The sequence below is a fragment of the Amaranthus tricolor genome, chromosome 5 (genome assembly GCF_026212465.1).
Source record: "Amaranthus tricolor cultivar Red isolate AtriRed21 chromosome 5, ASM2621246v1, whole genome shotgun sequence".
Lineage (NCBI taxonomy): Eukaryota > Viridiplantae > Streptophyta > Magnoliopsida > Caryophyllales > Amaranthaceae > Amaranthus > Amaranthus tricolor.
This window is the reverse complement of record NC_080051.1, coordinates 11283239-11306549: the sequence shown is the minus strand read 5'-3', so window position 1 is coordinate 11306549 and position 23311 is coordinate 11283239. Positions and strand designations below refer to the sequence as shown.

General features: G+C 31.3%; 1 protein-coding gene and 2 pseudogenes across 1 annotated transcript; 1 reads left to right on the top strand and 2 right to left on the bottom strand.

The window, feature by feature from the left end:
* The first annotated feature begins 382 nt into the window (after positions 1-382).
* Positions 383-982, top strand: LOC130813881 (cytochrome b6-f complex subunit 4-like; annotated as a pseudogene).
* On the bottom strand, positions 972-2047 carry LOC130813879 (DNA-directed RNA polymerase subunit alpha-like; annotated as a pseudogene).
* A 2-nt stretch (positions 2048-2049) lies between these two features.
* LOC130813880 (30S ribosomal protein S11, chloroplastic-like) lies at positions 2050-2466 on the bottom strand. Its single transcript, XM_057679780.1, has one exon. It carries the CDS (start codon positions 2464-2466, stop codon positions 2050-2052), a length of 417 nt encoding a protein of 138 aa, XP_057535763.1.
* Positions 2467-23311: the final 20845 nt, after the last annotated feature.

Sequence of the window (23311 nt, the reverse complement as noted above, 5' to 3'; positions counted from 1 at the left end):
CCTCGACGTTGAGGGCATCCCCGAAGAGCGGGGGATTTCGTGACATTTCTGATTGGCTGTCTTGTGTTTCTAATAAGTTGTTAAATAGTTGGCATGCTGAATCATATACATAATGGGCTGGTTTAGATCAATCCTAACCGAACTTTTTTTTATAGTTAATGGAATATTAAACACAGAATGGTAAACCGAGTAACAAGAAAAAATTTCAAATGTTTAAAACTATTTTTATTCCTTTTATTCGACCGCTACAAGATAAACAATTCCATAGCTTTTAATTCTTGCTCGAGCCGAATGATGAAAAATTATCATATCCGGTTCTTTCGGGGGAGGAATTGAATCTGTAAGAATTCAACTATCCTAATAACAAAAAAACCTGACTTAAATGATCCTGTATTAAGAGCTAATTAGCGAAAGGTATGGGGCATAATTATTATGGGGAGCCCGCATGGCCTAATGATCTTTTATATATTTTTCCTGTAGTGATTTTAGGTACTATTGCGTGTAACGTAGGATTAGCGATTTTAGAACCATCAATGATAGGTGAGCCGGCGAATCCGTTTGCAAGTCCTTTGGAAATATTACCTGAATGGTATTTCTTTCCTGTATTTCAAATACTTCGTACAGTACCAAATAAGTTATTAGGCGTTCTTTTAATGGTTTCAGTACCTGCGAGATTACTAACAGTTCTTTTTTTAGAGAATGTGAATAAACTCCAAAACCCATTTCGTCGTCCAGTAGCTACAACTGTTTTTTTTGGTTGGTACTGTAGTAGCCCTTTGGTTAGGTATTAGAGCAACATTACCCATTGATAAATCCCTAACTTTAGGTCTTTTAAATTGATTCAATTGTGAAATAACACAAGGTCTGTATCTAGGGAATAGTCGCTTCAAAGTGAATTTTCCCTAGATACATCTATTCAATTGAATTTTGTATTGAATTCATTTTTTGATCCATTCTGGAAAATTCAATCAATTTTTTGTCATTTTTTAAAAATCAATTACGAAATGTTTTTCTAAAGTGCCAAATATTTGTTTTATATCTTCTATATGAAAATCCGCCATTTTAATAAGATCTTCTTGACTGTTATTCAAAAGGTCCAATAATGTATGTATATTGGATTTTTTGAGGCAATTGTAGATCCTAGGTGGCAATTCTAATTGGTCAATAAAAATATATTTCAATGCTATTTTTTTTTCCTTATTTCAGCCAATCTATTGTGAAAGGTAAAAAGGGGTAATGAAATTTTGTGTTGATTGTCCTCTAAATATAAGTTTTCTTCTTCTGCATGTAGAAAGGGAATAAATAAATCAATTAAATTCCGGGAGGCTTCATAAAGTGCTTCTTTCGGGGTTAAACTGTCGTTTGTCCATATTTCGAGAAAAAGTATATCTTGTTTTTCATTCCCATTTCCATAAGAATGAATACTATGATTCACATTTCAAATAGACATGAATAGAGCATCTATAGGATAACTTCCATCTTGAAAGTTATTTTGCGATTTTATCTAATATCCGCAATTTCTCTCGAGTTGTAATCCAATACACAAATCAATTGGTTCCGTCAAGCTAGCTATATGCTGTGTATTGTCAACTATTTCTACATAAGGGGGCAAGATGATATCTTGAGCAGTTACACATTTGGGGCCCCTAACACAAATAGACGCTTCATAAGTTCCATACAGATTACTTCTCAATACTATTTCTTTCAAATTCAGTAAAATTTCGTGTACTGATTCTTGAATACCTACTATGTTAGAGTATTCGTGCGGTATTTTATCAAATTTTGAACGTGTGATACATGTTCCTTCTATTTCGCCAAGTAACGCTCTTCGCATCGCGATGCCTATTGTATCAGCTTGGCCTTTCATAAGTGGAGAGAGAATAAAGCGTCCATAATAAAGACATTTACTATCTATTCTTGATTCAACACATTTCCACTGCAGTGTCCGAGTAGATTCTCTTATTTTCTCTCGAACCATAGTAATATTTTACAAAATTGATCATATCTTTGAATCATTTATTTCTCTTGAAATCCCTTCAATTCTTATTTCTACATGCGCCTTTTTTTAGGAGGTCTACAGCCATTATGTGGCATAGGGGTTACGTCTCGTATGAAACTTAATAGTATACCGCTTCTACGAATAGCCCGTAATGCTGCATCTCTTCCGAGACCGGGACCTTTTATCTTGACTTCTGCTTGTTGCATACCTTGTTCCACTACTGTACGAATAACATTTTCTACTGCGGTTTGAGCTGCAAAAGGTGTCCCTCTTTTTGTACCCCTGAATCCACAAGTACCGGCAGAAGCCCTAGAAACCACTCGACCTCGTACATCTGTAACAGTCACAATGGTATTATTAAAACTTACTTGAACATGAATAACACCCTTTGGTATTTTCCGTGCAATTTTACGCAAACTAATACGTCCATTTCTCCGTGAACCTGTTTTTGGTATAGGTTTTTCCATATTTTATCATCTCATAAATATGAGTCAAAGATATATGGATATATCCATTTCATGTCAAAAGAAATCCGTCACTTTTTTTTTCAGCAATAAAATATTTTAGCAATTATTTTAGAAAGATCATTAGTATTTTAGTAGAATGATTATCCTTGTCATTGTTTATGTTTTGGGTTAGAACAAATTACTATAATTCGTCCCCGTCGGCGAATCAGTCGACATTTTTCACAAATTTGACGAACAGAAGCCCTTATTTTCATATTTGTTATTCTTTAGTTTTAATTTTGAATCTATTTTTTGGAAGAAATTTAGTTTCGTGATATTTTGAACCTTGAATTCTATTATTGTAGAAAGGAATAAGGAATGTTGAAAAACGACTTAATCGTTTGAAGCTTTGTTGTGGAGTCTATAAATTATACGACCTCTGGTTGAATCATAACGGCTTACTTTAATCTTAACTCTATCTCTCGGTAGAATTTGTATAGAACTATGTTGTATCCTTCCCGAAACATAACCTAGAATCAAATCTTCATTATCTAAACGAACCCAACAAGTAGTTTTGTTGGTTGGTTAATTGGTCACATTTTATTCATGAAATGGGTTGGATTGGTATTAGTCTGGATACAGCAAAATCATTCTATTCGATCTGATAAGTACCTTGTGTTAGAATTGAGAAATTCTATGGCTCGAATCTTTAGTAATCTCTTCTTTATTACCTGTGTCTACTATTTAGGCAGAATGTCGTCACCTATTTTTACTAAAAAACTGAAAGAAACCCCAGAAACGAAAGAAAGTGAGGAAGAAACAGAACAGGAAGAAGAGGGATTCACCGAAGAAGATCCTTCTCCTTCCCTTTTTTCGGAAGAAAAGGAAAATCCGGAAAAAATCCAAATCGATGAAATGGAAAAGATCCGAGTGAATGGAAAGGACAAAACAAAGGATGATTTCCACTTGCACTTAAAAGAAGCATGCTATAAAAATAGCCCAACTTCGTTAGAAATACTTAAAGAAGAAAAGAAAAACTTCGTCGGGTTTGAAAAATCCCTTCTTTTTCTTCTTTTCGAATATAAACGTTGGAATCATCCAACGCGATATATAAAAAACAATCGATTTAAAAATGCGGTAAGAAATGAAATGTCACAATATTTTTTTTATACATGTCAAAATGATGGAAAACAAAGAATTTCTTTTACATATCCACCCAGTTTATCAATTTTCTGGGAAATGATACAAAGAAAGATTTCTTTGGATACAACAGAAAAATTCTTATATGATGATGAACTATCCAATAATTGGATTTCAACAAATGAACAAAAAAGAAACAGTTTAAGCAATGAATTAAATAATAGAATTACGGTTCTAGACAAAGATATTTTTTATATAGATGTACTCGATAAAAAACAAGATTATGCTTAGAAAACAAAAATGATAAAAATAAAAGGGAATTTTTGAAATAAATACATGATCCTTTATTAATGGGATGTTGTCGTGTTTTAATAAAAAAAATAGTTTCACCCTTTATAAATATAAATGAAACTACAGTGAATAATTTAATAGATAAATTTTTTATAAATAAAATTCATAATGTTTTGCTTAATGATTCCAATAATCAAGAATTTGAACTTAAAAAACCAAAAATGAGTCAATTTGATGGAGACTCAACATTCAATCAAAACAAAAATTTGTTATTCTCCGAACAAGAACAAATTAGTTCAGAAAATAAAGAAAGATTTTTCAATTTTTTAATTGATATAACCACAGCATATGTGTTTACTCAACCAATTTTGAAAAGAATAAACGAAATAAGAAAAAAAGTTCCTCGTTGGTCACACCAATTAATTACCGAGTACGAACAATATGAAAGAGCACTTCAAAAAGACGTGGTGATGGATTATCAAATCCGTACTAGGAAATCGAAACCTGTAGTATTTCAGAATGTTTCTCAAAATTATTATCTTACTTCTAAAATTTTTTAAAAATAGTAAATGAGTATATTTTAAGCTCATATTTTACTATATCATCCACTTGCATGTTATTGAAGATACCAAACCATTAGATTGAGGTAACTTATGGTATAATTAAAGAAAAGAGTGTAGATTTGTATAAAGGTCAAGTTCAGGAACAGTTTTGCAGGGTCTGAAAGATACCCTAATTTACCTAAGCTATACCCTATGTAATTGAATGCTACCACTTGGAAACTTTGTCTAACACTCTAAGATTTCTATAGGTACCTTACACGACCTTATATCCCTCCAGAAAGGATATATTCATCCCCATCTTGCTACTCCTTCATCATAACAGTTTTTGCCAGCTTATATACCTTCAACGAATCATCCTTTTTCTCCCAAATTCACTTAATAAGTACCTCATAGTTTTATAATATAATATTGTAGAAATCCTAAGCTTTCCATTGATACCTCACGCGCACATATACAAGCTCTATCAGTCCCTCATCCTGAAGAAAACATTCACAATTTGTTATCTTTTTTGGTCAGCTGTATACATGGACACAATTTGAAGTGTTTACCCATATTTCTCTTTATGCATGCATAAATAAACCTTATAGTGATCTTACACACAAAATTTCTCACATTTTAGACCCAAGAATTGAATCAATTGGAGCATGAAAGGTTATGTTTTGCCCTCAAACATTTTCGACAACTAAGAGTAAGCCAATTTCGAAAACCTTCTACTCATTTTAACTGAAAGTTGATAGGAGTTCGAATACTCTCCAGAGCTTGGGTGACCTTTCAAAACTGTTTTCTGGAATAGATTTAGGTCGATTGATAAATGTATAACATATGTGAAAAAATAAACTTAAACAATAACAAGCGATATGTTAACGAGGTTCGGCTCTAAACAGTATACTCCCCCGCCTATGGGTTATCTTCTAACCCGTAGGATTCAACGCCTTTTATTAATGAACTTTAAGACAACCTAGAAGATCTCTCTATCTTCTCTCACCACGTTCTTCCCCTTGAAAAATGTCTTACAAGTTACCTTAATATAAGCACAAACCTCAATCTCACAATAGAGATTGCAAGTTGAACACTTTAAAAAGTATTCTAAGGTTAGGCGTATTAATCAATGAAAGATCTAACTCTTTTTAACACTAAATCCTATTACAAATGTAAGAGTTAGATGAACTAAGAATTACAACACTTTGTGAACGTTTAGAGAATACCAGATCTTGATTCAAGAACAGAGTAATTGTAACAAAAATAATGCTGCAATCTTAATTCTTAAATGAAGCGTTATATTTATATATGTCACGCCTCAACATATCCTTGTAGAGCAAGAAAGCTTCATCCGTCAATTTCGTTGATCTGTTTAATCTGCGTCAGTCTTCAACATGTTAAGCTTTAACTGAAACTGACGTTGCACTGACAGCTCATACAATTACGTCATTGTGTGCTGTATTTTGTTATTAATAACCATTGTTGTGCTACCACGTTAGAACTCATACAACATATTGAAACTTCAGCAAAACCAGATAATACAATGTATAAATCTTTATTCAAATTTAATTCCTATTTTTAACATCAATTTAAATTGTTTTTTCCTATTTTTAGTGTCAATTTAAATTGTCTTCTTATTTATAGGAAAGCCTATAATTAGTATAACTTTATTTCAAAACAACTAATTTAAATTCAAATATTCAAATATAAACCATATAATAACATATTCAATGTGTAATGTATTCAAACATACAAATATCTTAAGCACACGTTTGTTTTAAAACTTAAATTAAAATATAATTATAATTCAAGTATTTCAACGTCTTGAACATACATTTATTTAATTCAAATTCAAATATAATCTTATCCAAATACAATTATCTCAAGTCATTTAAACTTAATTTATACTTCATTCAATACGTACTTCGGACTTAAAATATATATCAATTAATCACTTAATATTTAATATGATTTTGGACTTTAACAACTAAATATAATTACTTAATTTATTGTTTAATATGTGTTTTGAATTATCATCACTTAAGAGAATTGCGTCTTCAATCTCCCCCTTGATGAAAGTCAAAATCATATTTTTCTAAATCATATTACTAAGTGAACATGAATTGAAAAACACGATAAGAACAATCACTTAGATATTTTATCAATCACGTTAAGTTATAATTAAATAGAAACTTTTCAAGAGTTTGAAAACTGTTTCAAATCCGAATAATGAACATGATATAACATAGATATAAGCCAATAAAAATATATGCATGGATGATAAACCATTATCCACAATCACAAGTAAACAAATATCCAATCAAAATACATGCAAAGATAAAATTATCGATATTAAATTGTAGCATCATATCAATATTTTAAAAACAAAATGTATCATGATTATCAAATGATATGAGCAGTATTTGAACATTATGAACATCAATCAAGCAACAATAAAGATGAATTTTAATGAATGAACATGAATTTTTATATTTATGATCATGAAATAATACTGGAACATGAAACAATCAAACAATCAAAAGAGATGAACAGTAGTCAACAATAATCTATTTAATGACTAACTAAGCAATCAAACAGCAACCAAACAGATCAACAATCAAGCATCAAGCAAATACAAATAAGCATAAAACAACAAGCAAGCATCCCAAACCAACAAGCAGCAAAGCATAAACATAAACATAATTACATGTTTGTCGATTAAAAAAAATTCATCAACTATCACATAAACTACTTCTTAGACCTGGTCTTCCTTTTCTTGGAAGCCTTTGATTTGGTCGGTGTAGTTGTTTCAGGAGTAGTTTCGACAGTTGGTGGTGGTATTGTTTGGATAGGGGTGGCAACAATTTCCATTTTCTTCTCATTTTCCTTCTCTTCCTCCTTCTTCTCTTCTTCCTTCTCTTCTTCCTCCTTCTTTTGTGGTTTCTCCTCTTCTTCTTCCATAGCAGCATCCTCCTTCTTCTCTGCAGCATTGCCCTCTTTAACTTCTTCTTCTACCACAACCACATCTTTAACAACCATACCCTTCATTTCTTTCATAAATATGTCTAACATAAATGTTAAAGTGGACACTTTATCATGCAAACCAAGTATGAACATTTTCATTTCACTTACCTTAGAGTTAAGAGACTGGAGGGGTGAAAGTGTGGTGTGCTCTTTGAGTTGGGGTTCAAGGCGAGAGAGCTTTTTACCATGGATCTTTTGAAGATCCTTTTTTTCGGATAAGGACAAGTGTGAGTATAACTCATACTTACCATGAACTTTAAAAATTCCTAAAGGAGGGGAACATTGCTTGAAAGGGATTGAGGACCGGAGTAACCTACTTCCTCTAAATCAGAGACTAAATTAAAATGATAAAAGATTAAAGTCAGGAGATTAGCATAAGGAATTGCACTGTTACGAACAGGAGAACTACAAAAACGCATAGTTGAAATGATAAGTGAGGCATAATCAACGGTTTTTATAGATGCAATTTTCCACATTAGAATGAAATGTGCATCTGTGACAAGTTCACAAGATGAATTGCGAGAAAAAACAGTTCTAACAAGAAGATTATGTAATAAATTTCCACAAAGATTTAAACCATTGTGAGTAATTTGTTTGGTAGGAGAAAAATCAGAATAAGAATCAAGAGTGAACATGTCTTTGGCATTCTGAAGTGCCACAGAATTTGGTGTAGAGTCATCAACAACATTTGAAAATTTTAATAGATCATTGATTAGGGTTTAAGAGATTAAAATCTCTTGGCCTTTGACAAAACAACTTAAGGCCGAATATCCATCAACAACAGTGAAAGACAAATTGCAATAAAAGATTTTGACAAGAATAGGGTATGTAACAGAACCTGGATCCAAAAACTTACCAGGAGTTGTTAGGATGAATGAAGATACAACCTCAAAATCTTTAAATAAAAAGAAATTATAATCAAGAATGTCAACATAAGATAATGAATGGTGTTTGAAGGTATCAATCCATCTTCCAAAAGCAGTATGATTTTCAAACCAATTTTTGGGTACCTCCAAAGATGTAAGAGGTGAGGGAATGAATGGAGTTGGTGTTTCTTGCATTGGTGACTTCGACGTCTCTCCTTTTTCAGATTTTGTGGAGGACTGGGTAAGATTTCTTTTGGGGGTCATTAAGGAGCAGTTTGAAAGCTTGAAAAGGAAAGAATGAAAAAGATGGTTCAAAGAAAATTAGAAATGTGTGTGTGAATTGTGAATAGGAAACGACAGTTCACAGCCTATTAAAAATAGATGAAGTACAATGCATTTGTACTTCATTCAAGAGTGATTTGACAACTTAGGGAAAAGGAGCAATTGATGTGAGTGAAGCTTGATGGTTTGAAGGATAACGTGAGGGGATGTATGTGAGTGGTAATTATGAATTCATTTGGAAAGACCAATGTAAATTGGACTGAAAACATGAATGTATGGTTGACGTGTAAAAATATTCAAGCAAACAATTTAGTTAAAATTAAATATCCATTATTGAATAAAGGTATTTAATTTTAAATCCCACTTTATGTATTATATAAGTAACAACTATTTTTGAGAGATTAAAAACTAATTTTTAACCCTCAAAAACATGTAAAAACATACGTATAAGCAACCATAATTAAATCATGTAAATAAAATGAAATACTCCCCCTAAATACATACATAGTATTTAGTAATATTTTACTTTTACTATTGAACCCTTACTCCCCCTTAATTCATGCAACATTATTTAGCATGCCAATTTCCATACGAATATATGCAAAACGATCAGGACTTAAAGGTTGTGTATATCAGCTAATTGATTTTCTGTAGAAATGAAAGATAGAGTAATAAGACCTTTTTCAACATGATCACGTATGAAATGGTGACGAACCTCAATGTGTTTTGTACGTGAATGTTGTACTGGATTTTTAGTAATACAAATTACACTTGTATTATCACATTTAATTGGAATACCTTTGAGATCAACTCCAAGATCTCGAAGCTATTGTGCAATCCATAAGATTTGTGAACAACATGCACCAGTAGCTATGTATTCAGCTTCAGCCGTAGATAAGGCAACTGAATTTTTCTATTTGGAATGCCATGAAATCAATGAATTTCCCCAGAATTGACACGATCCTGAAGTGCTCTTTCTATCCACCTTATAACCAGCATAATCAACATCTGAAAAACCAATTAAACCAAAATCTCTAAAACTAGGGTACCATAGACCGAAGTCTTTAGTCCCATACAAATATCTAAAGATTCTCTTAATTGCTGTTAAGTGAGATTCTTTTGGGTTAGCTTGAAAACGTGCATATAAACAAACATTAAACATAATATCAGGACGACTAGCTGTTAGATACAATAAAGAACTAATCATACTTCTATAAGTCTTTTGATCAACACTCTTACCATTTATGTCTTGGTCTAGACTTAGTGTTGCACTCATAGGCGTATTAGCACTTTTGCATTGATCCATATTGTACTTATTTAATAAATCTCTAACGTATTTACTTTGACAAATAAATATGCCATCTTTCTTTTGCTTTATTTGTAGTCCAAGAAAAAATATTAAGTCTTCTATCATGCTCATTTCAAATTCATTGCACATAATCTCAAAAAATTCCTTGCACAAAGAATCATTAGTAGCTCCAAGCAATATATCATCAACATATACTTGAACAACAAGGATATCTTTTCCTTTAGTCTTAAAGAAAAGAGTTTTATCAATTTTACCTCATTGAAAGTTATTTTCAAGTAAATGTGAGCTAAATTTGTCATACCAAGCCCTTGGAGCTTGTTTCAAGCCATATAGTGCTTTGTTTAGTTTAAACACATGATTAGGTATGTCAAGATTTTCAAAGCTAAGTGGTTTTTTTAACATATACTTCATCTTGTAAGTAGCCATTTAAGAAAGCACATTTAACATCCTTTATTTGGCTATAGTATTATATTCATGTATGAAGCAAAAGCAAGCATGATACGGATAGATTCTAACCTTGCAACTAGAGCAAAAGTCTCGTCATAATCTATACCTTCTTCTTGATTATATCCTTGAGCTACTAGCCTTGCTTTATTCCTTATAATGTCTCCATCCTCATTGAGCTTATTGCCAAAGACCCATCTAGTTCCAATAATAGTACGATCTGTTGGTCTTTCAACTAGATCCCAAACTTTGTTTTTTTCGAATTCATTTAATTCATTTTGCATAGCAATGATCCACTCTAGTTCTTGTATTGATTCTTTAACATCCTTTGGTTCTACAAGAGAAAGAAAAGCAGAAAATGCACATAAGTTTTTAAGAGAGGATTGAGTTTGAGTACCTTTGTTTGGATCACTTATTATGTTTTCAGGAGGATGTTGAGATGGCATTCTAAGCCTTCTATGTAGTATGGATGGTGTGCAATCATTTACGGATCTTGTTCCTACTTCCTTTGAGGAATTTCTAATTGGAGTATCTAAAACAGTACGTTCAGGAGCTGTTTCTAGGTCTTGAGATTGGTCTCAAGATCAGGCTGTGAGTCTTCAATGTTTTCAACCTGTTTTTCTTCAGCCTCATCAATACTTTGTATAGTATCTTGCATGTTTTTCTTTTTATCTTGACTAAGATCATTGGCATCCAATTCATCGTCACTTATATCATCAAAATGTTTGTTAAGGTTTAACTCTTTAAATCCTTCACTTAATATTCCATTGTCAAATTCATCAAATACTACATGTATACTTTCCTCAATAATACTTGTACGCTTATTTAAAACTCTATAAGCTTTACTATTTAATGAGTATCCAAGAAATATAACTTCATCACTTCTAGCATCAAATTTACCTAGATTATCCTAACCATTATTATGGATAAAACATTTGCAACCAAATGGTCTAAGGTAGGCTATGTTTGGTTTTCTTCCTTTAAATAACTCGTAGGGGGTTTTCTTAAGTATAGGTCTAATGAGACACCTATTTAAGACATAATTTACTCTGTTAATAGCCTCGGCCCAATAATGTTTGGCTAATCCATTTTCTATAAGCATTGTCCTAGCCATTTCCTCTAAAGTGCGATTTTTCCTTTCAACCACGCCGTTTTGTTGTGGTGTCCTAGGAGCTGAAAAGTTATGGGTTATACCGTATTTTTCACAAAAGAAATCAAAGCCTAGTTGATCAAACTCTCTCCCATGATCACTTCTAATCGAAAATATTAGAAGATTCAACTGAGCTTGCATTTCTTTACAACGTCTTGAAAATGGTTTCAAGGCTTCACTTTTATCCTTCAAAAAATCAACCCACGTAAATCTAGAATAATCATCAACTGTAACTAGAATGTAAGATTTACCTAGTATGCTTCGTACACGCATTGGACCCCATAGATCAATATTTAAAAGTTCAAATGGTCTTGAAGTACTTACCATTTTCTTAGTTTTAAATGAACTTCTTACTTGTTTTCCTCTAATGAATGTGTCACATGTAGGACTGTGTTTGTAGTCAAGAGTTGGAAGTCCCTTAACTAGATCTTTACTTACTAATTCATGCATGGTGTGCGTATTTATGTGACCAAGACGTCTATGCCATAGCTTTGGATCATCCGTTATATCCTTTAAACACTTGAAATTTTGAGCTGCAATTTCGTTAGTATTCAAAGCATAAACATTATCATGTCTAAGGCGGTAATAAATGTATCTCCGGTGTCAGGGTTTTTGACAACACATTTTTCTTTATCAAAGATTACTTGATTAACTTTATCACATAGTTGAGACACACTTAGCAAATTAGATTTAGACCTTCAACCAAATAGACATCATTAATAATTTTAGAAGGATTCTTACCAACTTTGCCAACATCTAAAATTTTGCATTACCTTTGTTGTCTAGGGTGATCGAGCCATTGCACCTTTCTTTAATTTTAGAAAATAAAGAAACTTTACCACTCATATGTCTCGAGCATCCACTATCTAAGATGCACTTTTGCTTTTCCTACATCAAAAAAAAAAACATTTCTCAACTTCACTTAGCCAACCAAGTGACAAATTTGGGACCATTTCGGGGTAAACCATGATAGGTGGTCTTGTCCCTTTAGGAACCCATATTTTCTTTATCTACTAACGTAATTCAAAAGGAAAGGAATTCTTAATAATATAATTGTCCTTACGTCTGTAAGGACATGCAAACTTAAGATGTCCTTCTTTGCAACAAAAGGAGCAAGTAGGTATGCGTCTATGTTTGTATGCACTCTTAACGAATGTGGTTTTACTCTTACAGTTATGCGTAACATTATTATAACCTATACAACGTTTATCATTGAACCCTTTTTTGACATGTAAGCTTTTTTGTAAATTTAGATTCGGAGTCATTTAGTTTTGTTAAGGCTTGTAAACTTTTCTCAAACTCATGTCTCAAATTCTGGAGCTCGGATTCAAGATCATCATTTTTATTCTAAAGATCAATAAGCCTTTTCATCTGGCTGATATTCTCTTCTTTCAAGACTTTGACAGTCTCTTCAAATTTTAATGTTTCAGCCTTAAGCGATTCATTTTCTTTATAAGGTCTTCACAACCTTCGACATAGGGAAGAATTCTATTTTCTAGAATATTTTTCTCATCTTTTAAGATCTTTTCAATTTGAAACATGTCAAAGAGAGCTTTAACTGATTCGTCTTTAGAACAAGAGTTAAGAAAGTCAAGTACCTCTTCATGATTTTGATCTAGATCATCATCTTTGTCATCATTAGCCATAAGACATAAGTGAGCTTGACCATTTTCACTTTCTAATTTGATTGATCCTTCGGAATCACTCCATATCGCAACCATTGCTTGTTTCTTCTTGTTTTTCTTGTAGGATTCCCTTTTCTTCTTAGGGCATTCCTTTACAAGATGTTCTGTAGATCCACACTCAAAGCAAGCAAGTTTGTTAGTTCTAGGATTAGAGTTAGAGTTCGAAGATTTACCTTTGTTTCTAGATTTAAATTTTTTAAATCTTTTGCGCATCTTCATAATTCCTTCTAGACCTCTTGTGATCAAGGCAAATGGATCTTCCTCATCATCATTTTCTTCATCATCGCTTGAGGATTCATGATGTTTCTTTGCCTTTAGAGCAAGATTCTTCATGGATGGTGTTACATCACTTTCTCCATCATTATGTAGGGTAAGTTCATGAGTTACGAGTTTTCCAAGAACATCGTCAAGTGATAGAATTCTCAAGTCTTGAGTTTCTTCAATGGCATTAGTAAAAGTTTAGATCTTAGAAGACACCTTAAGACCTTCTGGACCTTTTCTGCATTAATAAAAGTTTTACCAAAAGAATTCAAACTGTTTGTAATTAATGTAAAACGAGTAAACATTTCATTAATATTCTCATCCTTTTTCATCTTGAACATTTCGTATTGATGCATGAGAATGTTGATCTTTGTCTCCTTTACTTGACTTGTTCCATCATATGTCACAACTAACTTATCTCATTTTTCCTTAGCACTTGTGTATGATGAAACTCTATTTAACTCGGTACCATTTAAAGCACAACACAATTGATTCATTGCTCTATAGTTTTTGGAAACGGATTCCAAATCACTTTGTGAGTATTCGGATTCGGATTTTACAACATCATTTCCTTGAGCGTCCTTTTTCATTGGTGCCTTAGGTCCTTTAGTTATATGTCATAAAGTTCCATATCTTGATCAATCACAAACATCTTCATCAAAGTTTTCCAATGAAATAAATTTGTTCCACAAAACAAAGGACGCCTAGAGCACAAACGACCTTGAGCAAAAAACCCTTCTCTTATCGGATCCATCACAAGTTATCAATCTTTATATGTGAAACTCAGCTCTGATACCAATTGAAAGTTGATAGAGATTCGAATACTCTCTAGGGGAGTGAATATAAAGTATGCCCATTTTAAATTTTTGTCTGGAAAGTTAGCTCAAGAGCTTGGGTGACCTTTCAAAACTGTTTTCTGGAACAGATTTAGGTCGATTGATAAATCCATAACTTATGTGCAAAAATAAACGTAAACAATAACAAGCGATATGTTAACGAGGTTCAGCTCTAAACAGCCTACTCCCCGTCTATGGGTTCTCTTCCAACCCGTAGGATTCAACGCCTTTTATTAATGAACTTTAAGACAACTTAGAACATCTCTCTATCTTCTCTCACCATGGTCATTCCCTTGAAGAAAGTCTTACAAGTTACCTTAATAAAGCACAAATCCCAATTTCACAATAGAGATTACAAGTTGAACACTTTAAAAAGTATTTTAAGGTTAGGCGTATTAATCAATGAAAGATCTAACTCTTTTTAACTCTAAATCCTATTACAAATGTAAGAATTAGATGAACTAAGAATTACAACACTTTGTAAATGTTTAGAGAATACTAGATCTTAATTCAAGAAGTGAGAAAATTGTAAGAAAATGCTGCAATGTTAATTCTTGAATGAAGCCTTATATTTATATATGTCACGCCTCAACATATCCTTGTAGAGCAAGAAAGCTTCATCCGTCAATTTCGTTGATCTGATTAATCTGCAAGAGTCTTCAAGATGTTGAGCTTGAACTAAAACTGACGTTGCACTGACAGCTCATATAATTACGTCATTGTGTGCTGTATTTTGTTATTAACAACCATTGTTGTGCTGTCATGTTAAAACTCATATAAGATATTGAAACTTCAGCAAAACCAGATAATACAACTTATAAATCTTTATTCAAATTTAATTTCTATTTTTAGCATCAATTTAAATTGTCTTTTCTTATTTCTAGTGTCAATTTAAATTGTCTTCTTATTTATAAGAAAGCCTATAATTAATATAGCTTTATTTCAAAACAACTAATTTAAATTCAAATATTCAAAAATAAACCGTGCAATAACATATTCAACGTGTAATGTATTCAAACATATAAATATCTTAAGCACACGTTTATTTTAAAACTTAAAATTTAAAATATAATTATAATTCAAGTATTTCAACGTCTTGAACATACATTTATTTAATTCAAATTCAATATAATCTTATCCAAATACAATTATCTCAAGTCATTTAAACTTAATTTATACTTCATTCAATATGTACTTTGGACTTAAAATATATATCGATTAATTACTTAATATTTAATATGATTTTGGACTTACTTAAACAACTAAATATAATTACTTAATTTATTGTTTAATATGTGTTTTGAATTATCATCACTTAAGAGAATTGAGTCTTCATTAACACTATTATTTGTTCTTAAGAAATATGGGTCTTGGAGTTGTGAGCAATTAGACACTTGAATCATTAGATTTGCAATTCGGAGCTAGAAGTTATGAGCATTTTAGTAAGACATGCCGAAAAGGGACTTTTGATGGTAAGAGATTTGGACTTTAAGTTGAATGTGGAATTTATAATTGGAGTAATAGATAAAGATAGAAAATAATTTTATCATTTCCTAAGCCGAAATCATCAATTTTTGTAAGTTTCTAGTATTATTATTTTGGAAACTTGGATTATTATTCTTGAAATCTTGATATTATTTTTGAAACTTATTTCCTCTTGTATTGGAGTTTTTATTTCTTATTATTTCTCTTGCATCCTTGGTGGCTTATGGTACACACTTCTTACCTTCTTACTATATGACATTTATATTATATTTACTTGAGTACGTGAAACATATGACAATATGTTACATTGATTTAATTTATATCTTGCATGTTCACTTAATGTAAGAATAACACATTTTTGTGTTCAAAGTAAAAATAAAGTGTTTATTATAAGTTTAAGTATATGCATGTTATAAATTGAAAATTTATGATATTTTATATATATTAATGTTAGAAATGTTATTCATATGTTTATATTATAAGTTTTCAAGTATTACGATTATTAACCCAAAATCGGTATTAAATTAAAGCCACAAGAAAAATATATAAATATAAAATTTTCTCATTTATATGATATTAATGATGGATATAGGTTTATTAATTGTATTTTCACTTTAAAGTTCATACATGTAAATTTTTTATGAATTTCTATTATGTAAAAATGCGTAAAAACGGTGTTTTGTGATGTTTTTGTGAAGTTATTGTTGTGAATAAGTTTTGTGTGAGCTTAGTAACTTTAGGAATGTATTTTATATGAACTCCAAAGTAGATAAAAGTTTGAAAATCATTTAGGTTCATTTCCTTAAAGTTATTTCATTAAAATGGTTATTTATGGAATTTTAAGTAATAAAATATGTTCTAATATATAATAGGAGGTTAAATATAATCTTAATGGATAAAAGAATTTATAAAATCATCTTATTATGTTTTCTACAAGTTTGGACCAGATTATTAACTTTTGGCATTTTTCTATGAATTTTTACTAAGTGTTTTACTACTTATTGATTAAACGTAGAATACAAAAATATGAAATAATTACTAACTGAAGTAATTTTGAGCTATATTTTTTACATGACCCTTATATGGGTAGTAGGATTGAAATTTGATTATTAGATAATTTGATATGACCATCTACAGACTCTTGTGAATTTTAAATAAAACAGTAAATCCAAAAATAATAAAATATGAAATAAATACTAAATGGACTATTTTGGACTTAAAATTTTATGATACTCCCATATATAGTAGGATCATATGAGAACCCTTGGATAAATTTTTCGTGGACATTAATAATTTTACGTCGTTTTATCGGTAAATTGACCAAACGTTTAGTTAGAATCCATAGGCTTGTTTTTCCTTAACTTTATGGTATAAAACTAACTTCATATAGATTCTAGACCTCTAATATATTTTTAGATATTTTTGTTGGTTATTATGAATTTTTAAATTAATTCACATGTTTAATCTATGGAAATTCCTTAAAAAATATTATGAAGTATTTGCCTTTAGTTTTATACGTTTGTATAGTTTTATAGAGAACTTATATAGCCTCTAGAACCTTGTTATAATTTGTGAAATTTTATTTATTGATAATATCTTAATTGTTGAATTAGCAAATATATTGACTATTCCCTAAGAGGAGGTTGACTTGGAGTTTGAGTAGACTAGAGTCGACTTATAGCAATGTGAAATAGATAACATGAAGTCTTGTTTGAATTATGTGTATTTAGATGAATGACTCTGATAGTAAGGAAATGTCGAACCACTGACCGATGTGTAATCCAGCGCCCATGTTTTCCGGCACGTAGAAATGCGAGGTTAGACAGGGGGACCGAGAGAGTCCCATCTTGTAGATTTTGGTTCTAAGTAGATCTATTAGATGAACCTTATAGTTGCCAAGTGTAGGTGACTGTAGCAAAGATATTTATTTACATTCATGTGATGAATGTGAAAAATTGTTGAAAGTATTCGAGAACTGAAAAAGAGAAACGAGAACCAAGGAACTTAAAATCAAGTTTTGAAATGTACTTTGCATAGCTTGTGAATATATTATGATTGTCATAGTATTACATTGTTGAGGAGTTTGTACTTGGCGTTAGGCGCTGATTCTGATTCAAACAGTTGTCATCCGTATCATGGATGACAGTATTTGGCAGGAAAGATTAGCTTCAAGACGATCCAGATTGAAATATTAATTTTCTTTATCAAAGATTTAGCTGCATTTTATTTTACTTATTGGTGACTTTGATGATCAGGGTGTATTTATGCTTTTATTATGTTTTGAGAAAACAATATGTGTTCTCTCAATTGTAATATTTTTAAACTTATGTTTTTAAATGATTTTAAATTTTAATGGAGTTTAGCAGTTTGGAATTTAAGACTTTCGCATTATTTATTGTAAACATATTTATTAGTGTGAATTATATACCGGGAATGTTGCGCTTGTTACAGATAGTCACAACCTAAATCTTGTAGTATTAAAATTAAGCATCATATTTAAGTAACCAAGAGTATAAATAACAAAAACAAATTCTAATAAAAGTACTATATTATGTTTTAACTAGAGCTGTTCAAAAGTGACCCAACTCGAAAATCCGAATCGAAATCGAAAGTAAACCGACCCGAAAATGTATTCCTTTTTTTTGGTTTATCGAACCGACAGTACTCGAACCGAAATTGTACTCGAACCAGTTGACAACCGAAAATGGTAAAGCTGAACCCGAGCTGTAACCGATTTTTGTAACCGACACATAACCGTTAACCGAGATTACCCGAACCTAATAATGACCGATCCGAGTCATATCCGACCCGAATCATGCTCGAAATCGAATTCTATCCGGCTAAAATCGACTTAACCCGAACGAATTTTAGATCGAACTGCTGTAAACCTGAACCAATTTTTAACATAGAAGTATGATGGACTCATATTCAATTATCTTATTTGTTAATCTAATAAAGTGTTAGATATTTTAATAAATTAAATTTTATAAATACATGGTTTCCTATATTTAGAGTTAATAACCAATGATCAATGTTTATTTAACTACTTTTAATCGAATTAGATGAATATTGATTGAACTTTATAATTTTAATTTTCGGTCAAACAAGTAAAAGTAACAAAGTAATAATGATTACTAATTGATTTGCATTTTAACTATTTTGCTTTAAATAAAGGAAATCTTGTCATCAATTAAAAATTGACTAACAACTTAATTGATATTGATTCGATCGATAGTAATTAGTAATACGTAGCTGAATTTTGCTTTTAAAAAAAAACTCGAACACGATCTGTACCCGAAAAAACCGAACCAATTAGTAATCGATTACAACCCGAGACCGATTGACACTTGACAGGAACTTCAACCGACACCGAACTGATGCTAACCCGATAGCTTGAATAACCGATCTCCAACTGAACCGTGACTAACCGACTCGACTCGAGTGTGACCCGTTGTAACACACAGCCAAAAAATAACCGATCCGAAATGCAACCGAACCGAATGACACCCGTCCGAAACCAACCCGATCACCCGAAGGAACAGCTCTAGTATTAACCATCTCAAAATATCCAATTACTAAATAATACTCATTTAATAAATAAAAATGAAAATATTTCATAAATAATTGAAATAAATGAAATATAATATATGGCTTTTTAGTAGTACATTAAATAATATGACCTAAAAAGTAGAAAACAATCAATATGAATTATTAAACTCAAAATTAGAAAGTACTTAAGTCAAAGATAATGATACTAACAATAACATCATCATTGAATTTTAAGGGTAAAATTTTTAATGAGAAACCGTCACGTAAGCATTTTTAAAAGATGATGATGTCAACATTGTTTTGTTTTAGTAATAATTATAGATATAGATTTACCTATTTAGTTTCGTATTTTCTGTAATTTTTTTTAAGAAAATCAAAATACTAATCACTCATTAACTTCTAAATATATGTAGCTAAATAAACTAAGTAAAAACTTATTTTAATTGTTTTTAATTGATTTAAATTTCAAACAATTGTGAATTTTTAATATCTTCACTTTTAAAGTATATCACAATCACATTGTTATCATTAGTTTATAATCCCTCCATACTTTTTTGTTCTTCCCATTTACTTTTTGCATAGTTTTCAAAGCAATTTTCAAGTCTCAATATCTCTAAATATGTTGTACGCATCATAAAAAATAATAAAAAATATATGATAAGAATATATACATTAAGACGAATCTAACAAGTTACATGGATATATTTTATCTTCAATACATCTATCAAAAATTTTAATTAAATTTCTCTCTTCTTAAAGTAGAATATTCCAAATGAGAAGAACATTAGAGAATAAAGGGAGTATCTATTATTCATTTTTATTATATGTATCTATATACAATTATATATTCGTGCATTGCACATGCATATGTACTAGTCAATAATAAAATTATTCCAACTAATGGGCTTTTATAAGGATGACACATGTAATTTTCCTATCTTCTTATTAAATTGTATGATTGACTAAATTAGAGAATATAATATACTACATAATATATTGTTGACAATTTTCTAAATTACAGAGTTAATTTATACATATAATGGTCAAATTTGAGTGTTTCCACTACATAATATCTCTGACTTTATTTTTTTAACATCATATATTTATACATGTCGATGTTAAAAAAATTGTGCATTGCACAGGTTTCTACACTAGTAGGAATAAAGTAGGGAAATTATCAATGGTACCCCTAAGTTTTTTCGATTATCAATAGTATCCTCGTATTTTGAGTGTTTTACAACCATAACTTTTTCTAATTTTGTTCCGTCCAAAATCGTCCAAAACCGTTAACTTTTTTTCTTTTTCTTTTGGGGAGTTTGGCAAATTAGTTTATTGATCAATTTTAGCTTATTTTGATGTATATAGAGAGTTGGGTGATCAAACCCGCTAATGCTAGTGTTTGGTGAATTAGCTGGTTGAAATAGCTTATTAATACGAATAAGTTGTTTTTGAACAAGCTGCTTATAGCAGCGGGTTCAAAATCAGCTGGTCAAAGCAGTTAATAAAATCATCTGGTCAAATCAGCTATCAACCATTTGCCAAACATCCTCTATTTTTCAATTACAACATTAAAATAAATAAAAAGAAAAAAGTTAACGGTTTTGGACGGAAAAAATTAGAAAAGGTTACGATTGTAAGACGCTGAATAACACGAGGATTCCATTGATAATAAAAAAAACAAAGGGGTTACTATTGATAGTGTGCAAAAATTTAGGAGTACCATTGATAATTTCCCAATATAGTAAAAATAAACGAGCCGAATTGGATTGGGCTTGATGAACACGGCCTGTATAAGCCTTTTATCTATTTCGTAAGGCCCAGCCCTGCTCGGCCCATGTATGTTAGTGCCCCACCTGACCTATATCCGATCCATTGCACAATCTTAGTATCTATTTAGTTCCATTTAAATCTATTAGATCAAACTTAATTGAACCTTTTCCCATAATATTGCCAAAGGAAAAATTATTTCCCACTTTGCATGAAATAGGAAAGTATTTCCCACAATACCGTCCACGTAGGATAGGTGTGAGAAAAATTTTTTTCTTTTTTTTTAATATAACCGCTACATCAATTAGCGGTTTTGTTTAGGAATTTGTACTAAACTGCTAGATGAAATGGTGCTTTTCATTAGTTAAATTTTTTTTTTTAAAAAAAAGTTAAAGCTGGGTAAACCGTCAATTGAGATGGCGGTTTTATACCTGTACAAAACACACCCAGTTTGTTGTTTTTATCATTTCATTGCACTCCTTCTTGCTCTTCAGCCGCTGTTGCATTAAAAAAAAATTTTCTTCACTCTCATTTACTTCATATTTGCAATTCCTCTCATTCAACTAAACTATTCAACTACATTCCCATCTTCTCCTTCTTTACTTGGTCATTTTCATCCTCATTTAAGGTATGAATATAACCCTAATTTTTTTCAATTTGCAAATTGTTTTTTTGTTCATTATTTGTCATTTGAAGTTATAAATACATTGATTGTTTGTTACATTCTCTTGATTTCATGATTTAAGTTTATCTTTTACACATTTATAGTTGAATTTTATGATTTAGTTTGTATGCATATAGAGTGTTTGATGAAATGCTTCAATGAAAGTTTACTACTTTGTAGGGTTAGTTTAATGGTTTTAGTATATATTCATGGTATTTTTAGCTTTATGTTTGAATTGAACATTCTAATAAGTGTTCTAATACCTTAATATTACAGATTCTTATATTCACATTTACACTTCCCTTACTCACAATCAACAATAAAGTGTATGTGAAATCACATGAAAAACATGCTTGTGTTTGCAGAATATGGATCATTATCCCGTTATAGTGTATTGGGGAGGGGAAGTAAGTTATAGATCCGATGTTGTGTATAATGGAGGATTAAATACAGTGATGTTTATCCATCGTCAGAATACTAATTTTGAGGTGTTTCATAGCAAAGTCTGTGATGTAATTGGTTGTGATCGCAACTCTTTTATGTTAAAAATAGAGATGAAATATCCGGTGTTTGGGAAAAATGTGTTAGTCTCAATTAAGAATGATGAAAGCATAAGTGCTCTTGCTTATGCGGCATCACAAGCCCCTAGAACGGCAATGGAGGTTTATGTTGAATTGGTTGCGAATTTGGGTAATGCGAGAGAAGTCATGACTAGCATGGAACTTCCAGAATCAGGTCCTAGTGTACGCCATGATACATTCATAGAAATGTATTGTAACCCAAATTATGTTAATGTGCACTTGGATGAGTTTACCTCTCCAACTCATTCACGTGGCATTGGTGGTGGTGTAATGAACACCTTTTCCATGAGTCACTTGGGTAGGCGTAATGCGAATGAGGTTGACTCTTTAGATCAAGAGGATGAGCATATTGATTCTGATTCAGAGGAGGATGATGACAGAAGAGAAGCTCTAGATGCAGCGATTAGAGATGGTGCTCCATCTCAAGACTGGCTTAGAATTGATGAGGTTGATCAAAGATTGATTGATGCAAGGATGACCTTGAACGATGACAACTCCATGAATGAAAATGGAGACTTTAGGATAGGGCAAGAGTTTAGCTCCTTTGACCACCTTAAGAAGAATGTTAAAGCATGGACGATTTCTAACAATAGAAACTTCCATGTAATTGAGTCGGAGCCTTCAAAGTACGTTATCCAATGCACTAATGAATGTAGGATGCGAGCTATTATGATCGCCACGGGATCATTTAAGATTGTTTGATATAAGGGTCATAATCAAGATTGCTCAGCACATTACAGTGACGACCATCCCCTCCTTAGTTCTGAATTTGTTGCTGATCTTATCGTGGATATAATCAGAGTTGATCCAGCATTCAAGGTGAAGTCAATCGTTAATTTTGTAAAAAATAAATACGGATTTGTTATAACATATAAGAGAGCTTGGTTGGCAAAAAATAAGGCTATAATAAAAGTATTTGTGGATTGGGATAAGTCCTTTGAGGAGCTTCCAAGGTACCTGCAGGCATTAATGCAATCTAATCTAGGAACA